Source organism: Pyxicephalus adspersus, chromosome 8 (genome assembly GCF_032062135.1).
Source record: "Pyxicephalus adspersus chromosome 8, UCB_Pads_2.0, whole genome shotgun sequence".
NCBI classification, from domain to species: Eukaryota; Metazoa; Chordata; class Amphibia; order Anura; family Pyxicephalidae; genus Pyxicephalus; species Pyxicephalus adspersus.
This window is the reverse complement of record NC_092865.1, coordinates 9394390-9409339: the sequence shown is the minus strand read 5'-3', so window position 1 is coordinate 9409339 and position 14950 is coordinate 9394390. Positions and strand designations below refer to the sequence as shown.

The following is a 14950-nucleotide window of genomic DNA, read 5'->3' as shown; positions in this document are numbered from 1 at the left end:
TTCAGGAGAGGAGTGCAGAGGGTATTACAGTGGGCAGTATATTCAGGAGATGAGTGCAGAGGGTATTAGAGTGGGCAGTATATTCAGGAGAGGAGTACAGAGGGTATTACGGTGGGCAGTATATTCAGGAGAGGAGTGCAGATGGTATTACAGTGGGCAGTATATTCAGGAGATGAGCGCAGTGGGTATGACAAGCAGTATATTCAGGAGAGGAGTGCTGAGGGTATTACAGAGGTCAGTATATTCAGGAGAGGAGTGCAGAGGGTATTACAGAGGTCAGTATATTCAGGAGAGGAGTGCAGAGGGTATTACAGAGGTCAGTATATTCAGGAGAGGAGTGCAGAGGGTATTACAGCAGGCAGTATGTGCAGGAGAAGAGTACAGAGGGTATTACAGAGGGCAGTATATTCAGGTGATGAGTACAGAGGGTAATACAGTGGGCAGTATATTCAGGAGAGGAGTGCAGAGGGTATTACAGAGGGCAGTATTTTCAGGTGATGAGCGCAGAGAGTATAACAGTTTGCACAGCAGTATATAAGAGAAGAGCACTGTCAGAATGTTAGGGAGAAATATTTTAATCCAGAGGTGATTCCGCTCTCTGCTATGTGAAAGAAACTTTCACACAACTATATGAACACGACTATAAAAAGTCTCGGAGTTGTTACGTTGCCCCCCCCCCCCTTGGTTCAGTATTTCTCAGTTAATAAGCTGGAACAAGCCTGCAGCTAATGAAGTCCAAACACTTAAAGCGTCAGATTTCAGCCAGGCAGCTGGAGCTTTCATAAGGGGAATTCGTTTTTTTCCATATCTTATAGCACATGTTGGGGATCTAAACCCCGGAACTATTAGCCACATTAGTTTTCTTTTTTCAGACATCTTTTCCTTTATTTTTACCCAATGTTTCTGTTTTTAACACGCTAGAGTTTCCCTAAGGTGACAACAATATTTTATTATACTCAATCAATGAAAGGGCAGCATTGTCATCCCGAAACAGAAAGTGTGTCACCGACAAGATCAACAATGAGAGGGTAAGGGGGTGTTCTGTAGTTCACAGAAATAGCTGGCAAAATGTAACATTGGGGTTCTGTAGTTCACAGGAATAGTCAGGGACAATATAACCGGAGCAGCTCTGGCACGGCGTGTTACTGTGCATTGCCATGTGTTAGAGTTTTCAGTTTTTGTACAGCAATGCTCAACATGTGCATGTAAGTCAACATGAATAAAATGAAAGTTTTAGGACACTTTCGGTTCTATTTATAAAACAGGGAATCTGACATTCTATCAACCATTCACTTGTGGGAATAAGTTACTGCTATTGAAATCACATAGACCTGGAAGATAACCACAAGCGAATGTTTGCGGGAATGTCTGATTCCCTGTTTTTATAAATAGACGCCTTTGGGAATTATGGATGAATTAGACTAATGGTGTATGCACCTTACCATGGGGCCATACTTGGCACCAAATTTGGCACCAATAAAACAAAACTGGAATGCATTGGCATTGTGAAGACCATCATCCAAGTTTAAGGTATAAAACATATAAAATACTCAGAGATGTTTGTGAGGTTTTAAAACCTTGATCATTATAACAGAAGAGAAGAATAGAATGGATGAGCTACAAATCACACCAATTTGTGAACATTTCAGGACCATAGGCAGTGGCATAGCACTCACTTCATAGCACCTGATAGAACGTCTGTGTACCGGACCCTAATCTGTTGCAAGGTCCAAATTCTTGCTATGAGCCCTGATTGGCTACAAGTTACCAGGGACTAATATAAGAAGAGGTGCTCGTCTGTGAGTGGTAGCTCTGAGGAAGTGTGTATGACCCTTGAAACGTGTCGGTGTACTTTCCACTGACACCCAGGGAGCTGTAAAAATGTCAGCCACCAATAAATCATTTTGGGCATTAAGGCAAAACTAGGAGATCGGCAAATTTGCATAATATCATCCTCAGAAACCACCGGTGAGGTTTTGCTTTGATTTTGGTCAGTATAAAAAGCTTTGATTTGAACTCTATTAAAATATAGCTAACAATATTGTTCAAATGTTCTCCGTATTAAATTGAAGTCATTGTCTCCTCACAATCCGGTAAACAGCTGCGTTTACACTCATTACAGTCTATTCGTATTGCCATGAGCAAGTTTAAATCTTTAATCCTGAATTATGCACAAGTGAATAAAAGGAAAAAAGGGGACTCTGCTAGCACCTAATTAGCTGATAAGTAAACACTGCTTCATTGTATTTACTAAACTAAGTGAACATTCATTGAATGGTCCCTGCATTCTGTCTTTGCATTTTCAGTAATGGTAGCCTCTGATATTGTTACATTTCTCTAAAGGTTTATGGGGGTGGTATGAAAATGGAAATAAATCCACCTCTTCTTCCTCCTATGCTGGCACCACCGTCCTAATCTGGTCCTTTTTCTTGGGTTTGGGATCTTCATCCATTTTTATTGACCAGACCAGAATGTACATGGAGTTCACCTGCTCGCGGCACCAAGGTGTGTCTAAAAAAGATTGGGAAGAGTCAGGTTCATTTGTTTTAACACAGAGGAGACTGTGCCGGTCCCTTCTGCGATGTGCAGCAGACTGCTCACAATTTTGTTTTTTTTTTCGGTTTTCTTACACTTTAGGGTTGGGTGGGGGGGGGGGCCTGGGGGGTGCAGGGTAGTAAAGAAGGATCATAGTGCTATGTTATCAAACCCTTGTATCTACAATGTTTGTTTTTCCTATATCCCTAGCTATTATTAGATTCCTGGAGTGTAATTGAGCAATTAACCCCCAAAGGTCTGTCCTGCCTCCCTGCTCTGTAATGTCTCCAGGCAATAAGAGCTGCTGTTCAATAAACTGACTGATTGCTGATGGCTACATGCTGCTCCGAATGGGCCTATTACCCTGCAAGGGGCACTTGCATTGATTCATGAACAGGGGAGGAACAAAGAAAGTTTACTATATGAAAACTGTTCTGAAAGTTTTCCGGCTGGTCATGTGATATTCAGGGTCTGTTACTCCAATACTTGTTCACTTTAAATGATTCACAAAAAAGTATTTTACGTCAGCCTTTAGTGCGTCATCAGCAGTTTGTAACAGGTCGATTGCACCTGCAGTGAATTCAGAATGATCTTAGAAGTAATGTCAGAAGCACACTTTGCCCATAGAAGTCTTTCAGCTTTGGTCCTTACACTGTCACTGCAGGGTGTAACATTGGTGGTCCCCCTAAGGGACGGGTCCATGGTGCCCTAAACTCCAGAAAGTGTGTGGACATCATTCAACCCAGAGGTGGACTATTGCCAGGTTACAGAGTGGGTGAATGTGCAGGGACAGTGAAGAGGTACAGTAAGCATGCATTTATTTCAATGGTGAACTATCTACATACAATTAAATGCATAGGATTAAAAGGATCAATAGAAAGCAGAAATGTTCAAAAGGGTTCTATTCCTTCCATACTAAAAAACAAATTGATTGGTTGCAGTGGGGTCACACATTTATTAAAGCTCCCCAAGGCTGGAGAGGAAACACTTTCATCAGTGAAGCTGGGTGATCCAGCAAACCTCAAGTGGATCTGGTCCAGAATTGAAAACATTTGCTAACAAATAGCAAATGACTTTTAAGAAATCCATTCCAGGTTTGCTGGAATACCCAGCTTTACTGATAAAAGTGTGTCCTCTCCAGCCTTGGAGAGCTTTAATAAATCAGAGCCAAAGTCTTTATTCAAGATATTTCTAGAACTGAGATCGAAATGATTCAGCGTAGATGACTCTCTGACACATTTATGCACCAGGCCTGTTATTTTCTCTTAATTTCAGAGAAGATTCTTCCTGGTACACAGCTCTGCGTCCAGCTTTTACTAATGAGCAGGTTTGGTCGCAGAAGTTTCAAGCTCTGAAAAGGTCAGAAGGACTTTGTGTGTGATGTTATTTTCTTATGATCTTAACTGTTCTTTGTTAAAAAAAAAAAAGAACTACAAAAGCTTAGCATAGTCTTTAAGTCCATTTATAACCAAAAGCAAATTTGATACAATGGTTAGGAGCACTCCTTATTCTTTTTTTTATTTTTGTTAACATATTTTCAGATTATATATTACAAATCAGCTCCTGGCAGCAGAGGGTTACTTGATTTGCCGCGCCTTAGCAATACCCTAAAAATAAACTTTTTGTTTTGAATGCCATCTGAAACAAATAGCACTTCCTTTGCTGCTGTACCTTCATTGTATATATCTGCAATATGAGGTCATCTGTTGCAAATATCGAATCTCTCGTCTGGACTACTGTAACATCCTCTTCTCTGGTATTTCACTAACCTGACTCTCTCCTCTACAATCTATTATGAACGCTGCAGCCAGACTCATCCATCCTTCCCACCTACCTACTACCCATACTCAGCCTTTCCACCGCTCCTAGTCCGCTGCATCTCTTTGTAGTTCTCTTCATTGGCTTCCATTTCACCTGAGAATCAAATTCATCTCCTGTCCTTTGCCTTTAAATCCCCCCACAGTTCTTGCCCCACTTACCTTTCTGACCTGATAGAAAAATACCCCCCTAGCCGCTCTCTCCGCTCCTCCAATGACCTACTAATGACTTCCTCACTCATAACCTCATCACACGCACAACTACAAGACTTTCCTAGACCCAATTCTCTGGAATGGTCTTCCTCGTCCTATTCGGCTTGCTCCTACTTTTTGCTCATTTAAAAGAGCGCTCAAAACCCAATTTTTCAAACTTGCCTATCCGTCTTCTGTCTTCCCACCACTACAAATCCCCCTCCTATTGTGTGATACTTCCCTCACCTCCTAGATTGTAAGCTGTTCGGGGCTGAGTCCTCTCCTCCTGTATCACTGTCTGTATTAGCAACCCCTATTTAATGTACAGCACTGCGTAATATGTTGGTGCTATATAAATCCTGTTTATTATTATTAATAATAAAAATAATAATAATAATATTATTGAAGGTATAAAACTCCTGGTATGAGTCTTCTGGTCCCAGGAGATTTAGAATGAGAATTCTTGCTGGAGAAGAAGCTGTACCTAGGGACCTGCAATGCAAGGATCTCCCTGCTTCTTTTATTTTATGCTTCTTCCATCTTCCAGCTGCATGGAAATCTCTTCATCAGAAATAAGATAGTCAGTAACATTTGGACAGCTCTTACATGAAGAAGCAAAGCCCTGCACCTCTACCAGTATGGCAACCGCTAAATAGAGACATAAGACAGAACATGGCATGGTCAGTAACGGGAAAAAGATCCCGTTACTTTTTTTTTCGGCATAGAATGAACATTGAAAACACTTGGGGTACAGAGTATACTAATGAATATTGAATGTTCTCAAAATCATTCTTCAGTTATTCTTATTTTGTTCCTGATACTTAGAACTTAGCTATGCTTGGGTATGCAAACTACAATTTATGGCTGGCCATACACAGGTTGATCAAACAGTCCATTTGACTATTTCTTTACAACAGTCATTGATTCTTTATTTTTAAATATCAAATAGAATTGAAAGAAGCTTAGTCGGTCAGGTGGGTATTTTCAGTAGATTGTAAAATATCTGATGGGTTTTTGATTTCTTTTTTTATTACATTTTATTTTTTTAACATTTATGAAAAACAAAATAAAACAAGTTACAGCAAAATCCAGTCGTAGGGTTTTTTGATTTCTGTTCAATTGATGTCCACATATACTTCTCTTTATTAATTGAGAGACTGATGGGTAAAAACGTAATGATCGGATACTAAGAATTACCAATAAAGAATTGATCATGCATTAACTGCAGTACTGTACGCTGATTTTTATTAGACGGTTGAGATTTATATCTAACTTATCAGATTTTTAAAAAAAAGTGAATGAAAGTCAATTCTTTTTAACATAACCTGTTTGGTTACCTTGTAAGAACAGTGAATGGTTTAATGATGTAGAAGAGGAAGGAGTCTGCAGCCCCAATCATCTACACACTCCCAATACATCCATAATTACAGGCTTTTAAATCCTTAACACACCTTGCATTGGGTTGATCTATTTTACACATATGAAACTTTAGGTTGCATTTCCCTTTAAGATAGTTTATAGAGTTGTGCACATGGTGATAATGTTCATTACGCTCCACGCCCTCTGCTTGTCCCAGATTGCTCGGTCAGCCTTATGCAATGCGTGTCTCCCTGCTGCTGGAGAGATAGCATCTCTTCTCAAATACACCATAATCAGACTTTTCTTTTTAAAGTTATTCCTGAGTCTAAATGACTTACAGGGTGATCTTATCAGCTAAAGTCACATAAAATAAACACAAGGCAGATAAATTCATTTTGAGTCAGAACAACCCTAGAAAATGCTTGTTACCATTATGTGTTCCACAGATAAATATTAATATTTAAAGAAAGTAAATGCTCAACTCTCCTTCCAGTTGGTTCATGTACTAGTTCATTATAGAGTCTAAGGCTACGTACACACGTGCAATAATTATCGTTGGAAATGAACAATTAACGACTGATCGTTTGATAATTGTTAACAAAAAAAGTGCACAACGACAGGCCAACAACACAAAAAATGAGGAATGTCACTAGAAATAAATGACCATCCTGGAGGATCCATGTGGGCGACGATCCTTTACTATCTATTGTGTGTACGGTTGTGTAGTGATCGTGGATGGTTCTGCGCTACACGTCACTTCCTGCATCGTTCAAACGATCGTATCTAATGTACATTATTGGTGGATTATATTTAAAAATAATCATGAATAATTGTTGATCGTTCATTTTCCAACGACAATTATTGCACGTGTGTACGTAGCCTTAGATGTTAAAGGCTGCTCTAACCTGCGGCGAAAATTTGATTTAACTCCCAGTGTTCCTAAAAAAATTCCATGGTTTATCTGTTGAGGGCAATATCCCATTCCTACTACAGTGTTCTCCCCAAAAACTTAGTTAAGCTGTATGGGGAGAAGCTGTAGATGGGTTGTCAAAAAATGGATGGGGTAACAAATGACAAATTGAGTATTCCCAGTTGGTGTTGCCATAGGAGTCCATTAACCCCTATCAATTTGTCAATTTTCTACGGCTTTCCCCTGTATACTTTGTTCCTACTTTCTAATGCCCACCCCCCAAGTATGTCACAATCTTCTTTGTACCATGCCACTACTGCTAGTGCTCCTGTGTTGTGCCCCGACTTTTCAGTAACCAGCCAAAAACAGCTGGACGGTTACTGAAATGTGTTGGGTAGCGGAGAACACGGTACTAATTTCCATCAGTGTATGATGAAGGAGGCAACTGGATCACCCAAAAGGTGTTGGCTTTTATCTGCGATGGGTAATTTTTAAAAAAATCTTGACAATTGGTGTGGTCTTCCATTTGAAAACCACGAAAGCATGGTAATAGTTTACAGTAAGTCACTGATAAAATTGGGAGACAAATTGTTTGTATATTTATTCATGTCAACTTTCCCCTTTGTCTGGTGGTTCTTGATGGCATTGCATGTTTCCTAATGGCGTTGGCTTTGAATGGTTCTAAATGCCATTGGCATGCCCAGTGGCTGGTGGTTCTTAATGGCATTTCCTATTTCCAACTTGGCTTCTGCAATGGAAGCACAGATACCCTTACCACCCCGTCTTTCTACTTGCATCTAGACTTTGAAAGTAAAAGGTACACGTTACACCATATCACCTAATTATCCTTGGCGCACCATAAATCGTCCACACTCTGGCACATATACCTGTGGGGCCCCTTTTGTTCACTGCTCAGTGGGGTAGGAACTCTGACAAGTTGCATATTATATCAATATATATATATATATCATATCAATATTGTTACATTGTAATTTCCTTTAGTTAGTACCAGCATCTCAAGATTTTCCCCCTTGATCTAATCATTGTTTTAACTACGGCAAATCTATAAGTCAAACTTTCTTAAAAAAAAATGGAAAATTAAAGTTGATTTAACCCCTATTAACCCACAGTTAACCTTATTAAATTCTAACAACTCATTTCTCACAAGTCTTTGACTCAATGACTAATTAGCTTTATGGCAATTACATACACGGTGGCTATGCTTCCAGGTGGTTGGGGCATCTTGATGTATTGTTCAGCAATGCTTGCCCCACTGTGACCCCGACATACACTGGATTATCTGCTGCTTCAGTGTGGAGGCCCTTTAAGAAAAAGGTCCAGGTGATTCCCTTGAAGCCAGAATACTTTTAATGATTCACTTACATACTTTCAGCCCATGATTTATGCATATTCTGTTATTATAACCCATGCTGAGGTGCACTATGTGCCTGTAACAGGAGTGTAATCACTTTATAATAACTTCACGTCTTTCTGAGATTATTGGTCACCCCACAGCACTGAATAAATCTTCCAAACACTTCATTTAAATCTAATACCCATTAAACAGAGTGCTCCAGTGGACTGGGGTGTGAGATGAGGATCAATGGACTGTACTGCTTGCAGGATCCCTTTAATGAGAAAGGAAAGAAATGCAAGCGCTCTATAAATGATGGAGAAAGGAACTTTATCTCATTAGTTTAATCTGCTCTAAGTAACAACCAGTAAATTAATGTGTATGGAAAAATACAAATTGGAGGGGTTTAGAGACAGATTGGGAATAAAAAGGAGTGATGTCACTTGCTGCCTGTATCTTAATCATTCTTTAGTATTTCCCAACCAGGGTTCCTCCGGGGGGTTCCTTGAGCAATGAGCAGTTTGTGTCTCTCGGGTCAGTTTATCTGACACCAATTTTATCCAAAGTTTAGTTCAGGCCCTTTTACTTGAGAAACACATGACATCTCAAAAAGATAATTTAGAAGAATGGGTTAATCTCAGAGAGTTTGAGCAAACAGGATTTTAAAGGGGTGTTCATGTAAAAAAAAAAAAATATTTTTTATAAAAAGTTAAAATTCTTAATATTTAAGTTAAGTAATAAAAGAAGACTCAATACATGTGTTACAATCACACACTTTCTATTAACACATAACCATGTTACAAATGGTTTTTTAAAATGACATTACAAGTCACAGTTTAAGTTCATTGTGGGGGTGCTGCCTTTGACTCCCCCACTTGAGCTCAACACGTTTCGTAGACCCAGTCTACTTCTTCAGGAGAAAACTGAACATACACAGTATATAGGGATCTATAAATACAAATATGCATAAATCTGTATGAATCAATATACCTGTATAAATACAATTTATCTAAATTTCAAAGCATATGAAGTACATACTACTTAGTTTGAAAGCATCTGACACCAATGATCATTTTGGTTATCTGTAGGGGTGACATTCTTCCCATTGGCCAGCAATAGAAGAGGCATTCTTTCTAATGACCACAATGCCAAAATACTGTGATCTGTGAATATAGTAATTACTGTCAGGGGTTTCCTAAGACCCCAAAGTTATTTCAAGGGTTCCCCCATGTTAAAATGTCCAGTCCAGATAGACTGATGTAGAATATAGAATAACTACATTGCTATGGTGGTGTCATTAGTATTTGGTGAATGGGAAGGCTACATTCCTGGGGCAGACACACACATTAAAGATCTGTCACTGGAAACAATTTTTGATAGTTTCCAGTGACAGAAGGCCAAGCAAGCACTGTACACATGACACTGTTCAGTTCTCTGGGAAGAAGAGGAAGGAGAATGAGCAGAAGGCACCCTGTTATATCCTCTTCTAGGTAATTACAGCAGTTGTTCCCCATTGACAGTTTAGTGACCATCCATGGCAGTTCACTAAAAGTCTGGGGATCGCTGTATTTAGTATTATTATTAATAATAATAATAAACAGTATTTATATAATGCCAACTTATTACGCAGCGCTGACAGATACAGACAGCGACACAGGAGGAGAGGACCCTGCCCCGAAGAGCTTACAATCTAAGAGTATACATGCTGGATATTCACCTAAGACAATCCTAAACATTCATCTTAGGCAATAATTATCTGTGTGTACATAATCTTTAGTAATATTATCCATCTCCAATGAATGGATAGCCTGGATGGCTCGGATCCTGAAGGGAACATGGACTTCATTGCAGTTTGAATTATATCTCTTACATTGCTGGCCATTGGGAAGAATGTCACCTTTGCAGAAAGCCAGAAAGAATATTGATGTCACTTAAACTGACCTGAGGGGCACAAATTGCTTATTGTTCCGGGAACCCCTAGTAGTGCTGTTTGAGAAACACCGGTATACACTGTGGTGTTGTACAGGTAGACAGGTGGAATCACAGTGCACAAACAGAATGCAGATCTTGCAAATACATCCAATGGTGTAGCTCCTCCAAAGAGAAATTCAGTCATCAGAGGTAGAGAAGTCATTTTTATCATCTTTTACACTTTGCTTGTCCATTAATTTTTTTTTTTTTGACATTTACCTGTCGTCCACTTGCTCTGCATTTTCAAAAATGTAGCAATATCCCCGATCTTCCTCTCGTCGGGAAATGCTGTATTTACTTTGAAAGTTATTTTGTTCTTGGCACCGTGGTGTTTTCTGGGGCGGCTGGGCACAGGATGGTAGACAAATATGTAAATACATTCCTGTGACACCAGAAGAACTCTGAGCTGGAATTTATCATTGGAGAAAAGAATGCAGCTTGCATCAGAGCAGGGACAATAGATAAGAGAAAAATGGGGAAATAGCTGCCCAAAGATTATAGATTTACAGGAAGAATACAGGTTGTAAAACATATGGACACGTATGGAAACTGAAATGTGTCCCTTGTAATAGCAGTTGTGTTATGGGTGAATTTACTCAGGAATAATAGCAAAAAGTCAGCTGTGATTGATCGATATGTTTATTCTTCTGCAGGAGAGTGATGTGACTGCACAACAAGTGCTCAATGCTAGGCATACACTGTGGGGTTCCAAGAAAACATTGAATTCGATAAACTGCTTAAACTAGGGAATTTCTCGTTTGATATTGGCTGAATAAAAATCAATCAGGAGGCGATCAATGCAGGAGCAAACAGCAGGAGATCAATGGCCACATGAGGCTTGTATATGATCAAACAGTACATAACTATCAGTGTTAATTCTGTTCAGTCTTCAATGCTGCAAAATGATCAATATTTACCAATCATTTTTTAATTGGGAGAATATTGAGAACATTGGTCACTAGCATTTAAAGAATGTTCCTGGGTTATAATTGCTAACTTTTAATAGAGGAACTCATTTACCAACCAATGAGAATGCTGGCAGCTGTGTACATTAGCAACCAGGCCAATTGTTTCCACTTTATTTAAAGTGGATTGGATAGTCTGAGATGAACTGAAAGTTGTTAGAAAAAAGTTTAGATCGTAAGAATAAAATTTGACCACCTCCCCCAGTGTAATATAAATATATATATATGATCAAAATGTAATAAAACTTGAATATGAAGACCAATGAATGTTATAACACAGACTTCTTCATTAAATCATATTTCTATTGACATTCAAAACATTTAGCTATGGGATATCCCTCTATTGTACATATACCTCATCCCTGTTCAATACCCAAATTATATGAAAAAAGAAAATTAAGAAACCTAAATTTGATTGATTGGCTTATGTCTAATATACTATTGATAGATTGTTTGATTTCTTTCATTCACTGGTTGACCTAAATATAATTCTAACCTATATTTTTTATGTTATGTTGGGAAATAGCTTTTCTCATATGTCTTTACCTCCCCTGAGGAAGCCAAATGGTGAAACGCGTAGGAAATAGAAAGAACTAAGTTCTTTTTCCTGTTTATTCACACAGTAGCATTACTCTGTCATAACTTTGTCACACTCTGGCCTTCAACACGTATATTTTTTGTTTAATTATTTTCTTTATGATTTATTTGCCTTAAAAAGCCTCCTCTCTGCCTATTCCTATTTTTCAATACTCATTTTACCAAACTCTGGGGCTGGCATTTGTAACTTTGTTAGAGAATATTTAGGGAAATCAGTAACAAACTTCGTCTCCCAGTCTAATCTATAGCAAAAATGTGTATACAGGTAGTCCCCGGGTTACATACAAGATAGGGACTGTAGGTTTGTTCTTAAGTTGAATTTGTATGTAAGTCCAAACAGGTACATTATTTTAATAAATGCAATTAGGACAGATGTTTGTCTCAACATATTATTATGCAGCGTGGTGTCAGTTACTGTATAAAATTCTCACTGTGAGTTAATCACAAACCAAGGAAAAAAAAAAACGGAGCCTAGACTATATTAATTTCTGGAGCAAGCTGTGCTTTGATATGCAAAAAGAAACAACTGCAGAGTTTGTCTTGGTCATTAAAGAGTTACAAAAGGTTGCAGAAGAGCTCAGTCCTTAAGATCACCCACAACCTCAGCGAGCAGGGAAGCCCCGTTCGTATCTAGGATTCATCTGTATGTGGGATGTCCCTAACTCGGAGAATACTTGGGCAATATATTTAAAACTTCCACAATCCACAAAGATTTCTGTCATGTTTAATTACATACTTACAATCAATGACATCTTTAATTAATCCAGTATTACAACTGCATGTTTCTAATAAAACTTTTCGGTTTTTAGTGAGTATTCATGTGCTTTGGTTCTTCCACCCACCCGATAGGAGGTCATCTATAAATCCCCAAAATGCTCTAAACTAATACCAAGGGTTCTAAGAAAAATAATGTTGCCTTTAAATAGATGTTAAGCGGGAAACATTAGCCAGAAAAAGTTCTGTTTCTTTTTCCCGCACACTTCTGCAGCTTTGTGACACATATTGTATTCCATTTCTATGCGTCAGTAAAATTACAAAACTGTAAACTGAGACTTGTACATAAAAGTCATTCAATCTCAAAAACGATCACCTCTAGGCCTCAACATAAAAGTAACTGTAATTTATTATATTCCGTGCCACTGCCAATTAAGCATGAAGCAGTGTGACGTATTGTGTATTATTTTACTCCGACGCATTTTTATTGTAAACATTAATGCTGTGTTAGAAGTCTGCGGGCTGTTCTTCTGAATTCCATTAAAGGGGGATCAAGTCTTAAGTGCAACATTGTATCCGGATCAGGAATGAATCAGAAACACTTTCCCATACATGTTTATATAATGGCCTTCAATAAAGCAACACATCATTTTTATGGGCTTGTTTCTGTGTATATCTATGTGTCTGTATATAGACATAATTTATTCTATAGCTCCGGTCACAGGAATGATATATTTACCTGATTAAAAACTGAAAGTATAAGCCGATTAGCCTGAAGGAAAGCCATTTTTAATAATAGTTTAAATATTGATGAGGAATCTGTCACATGTGAGTAAAGATCACAGCATAGCAAAGCAGACTTTCACAATGTCATTGCTTCATATTCAGCACTGGGTAATCAGTGGTTTTATGTAAATATTATTTGTAGTTTTGATGTAAACATGTTGCTATATATGGCCAATGTTGTAAAATATGTAAAATATTCATTATTTTGTGAAAAAAAATAGTTTTCTTAGCTGCCAATGCAGTTTTAACTTCTCTAAGCTCCTCTAAGGTGTGGCAGTGCACAGCAGGGGTGGAGTTAGTATGAAGCATGCTCCTAATGGCTAAGTCCTAAACAGACTCCACCCCTGTCCTTCTTTTGCACCGCATGCCTTGAGCAACCTCTAAATTAATATTAAGAACAGCATGGAATGGATAAGGAAGTCAAGACTGCATTGGCCATGTGAATGTCATGTGATGGGAAAAGGATTTATTCTGCACAAAGATATTGATGGATATATGACAAAGATCAGATTCCTGTTGTTGCAGTGACCTGTGTACAATGATGTATGAGAAATAAAAACTGAGCTGGACTTTATCCCATATGTCTAGCACTCACTACTCAACCTGGGTTCCATGGTTCCTCCAGAGGTTGCTAGGGGTTCCTTGAGCAATGAGCCATTTGGTCCTCTCAGGTCAGTTTAACTGATATCAATGAGTTTTTAGGCTATCTATAAAGGTGACATTTTTCCCACTGACCACCATGCTATGGTACTTTGAGTCGGGGATATAGTAATTTTAGAAGGGGTTCCCTGAAAACCTAAAATAAATTTTAAGTGTTTTACCATGTTAAAAAGTCAAGAAACACTCCTCTATATTAAACATAAATAATTGACAATAACAACATAACAATAACATAACAATTGATAATTCTAACTTGGAAAATGCAATAGACAACTGTTCTCTATTTCAAACTAACTTTAATGTTAAAAAAAATAATATAAGATTTTACAAGAGTTGTTTATCTCTCCACAGGTGATAATGCTAAAAATGATCTTCAATCATACCTCAGTTGAACGTTGCAGGCCGCCTCTTGCGCTGCAAAGTCCAGGGGTGCAAAAAGACTGTAACTTCTTTTTGACAGCCATCCGCCTGGCCTCCCTCAACCAAATACTTGACCCTTGGGTTTACCTCTTGCTTCGGCAGATTCTGCTTCGAAAGTTTTGCCAAGTGGCGAACGCTGTGTCAAACTGCTCCACCGATGCCCACAAAGATCAGCCAATTATATTAACCACAGAGGTGAAGAAACCGGAAGGCTGACTCATATTTATAAAAGTACTTGCATGCTGAGGAAATAATTTAAAGGGTAAACCCACCGGAAAACTCATGTTCTAGGTATGCAGTGAGGGTGGAAGGTTGAATCTGCCATGGTCTACTTTTTTTTTTTAAGTCAAGAGCTTTGTCATTTCAAGCAAGCCTTAGTCTCACAGGATTAAGACATCAACATCAGATTCCTCAACATCATCTACCTTCTGTGGCCCACCAGACAACTTTATCCACCTATGGAGGCCCACTCAACAACACCACTGACGTGCTTCAGCCCACCCAACAACTCTATCCACCTGTTGTTGCCCACCCAAGAACTCTACCAACCTCCTGTGCCCCACCCAACAACTACCAACATGTAATGGCCCACCCAACAACTCTACCAAGGTGCTGTGGCCCACCCAACAACTCTACCAACGTGCTGTGTCCCACCCAACAACTCTACCAA

General features: G+C 38.7%; 1 protein-coding gene across 1 annotated transcript in view; it reads left to right on the top strand.

Annotated features, from left to right (window-relative positions):
• The window catches only part of PTGER3 (prostaglandin E receptor 3), a 17729-nt gene extending 2785 nt beyond the window's left edge, over positions 1 to 14944 (top strand). The window contains exon 2 of the mRNA XM_072419470.1: positions 14212 to 14944. Coding sequence (XP_072275571.1) covers positions 14212 to 14496 — 285 coding nt within the window. The 3' untranslated portion in view covers positions 14497 to 14944. The remainder of the gene's footprint in view (positions 1 to 14211) is intronic.
• The last annotated feature ends 6 nt before the right edge of the window (positions 14945 to 14950 follow it).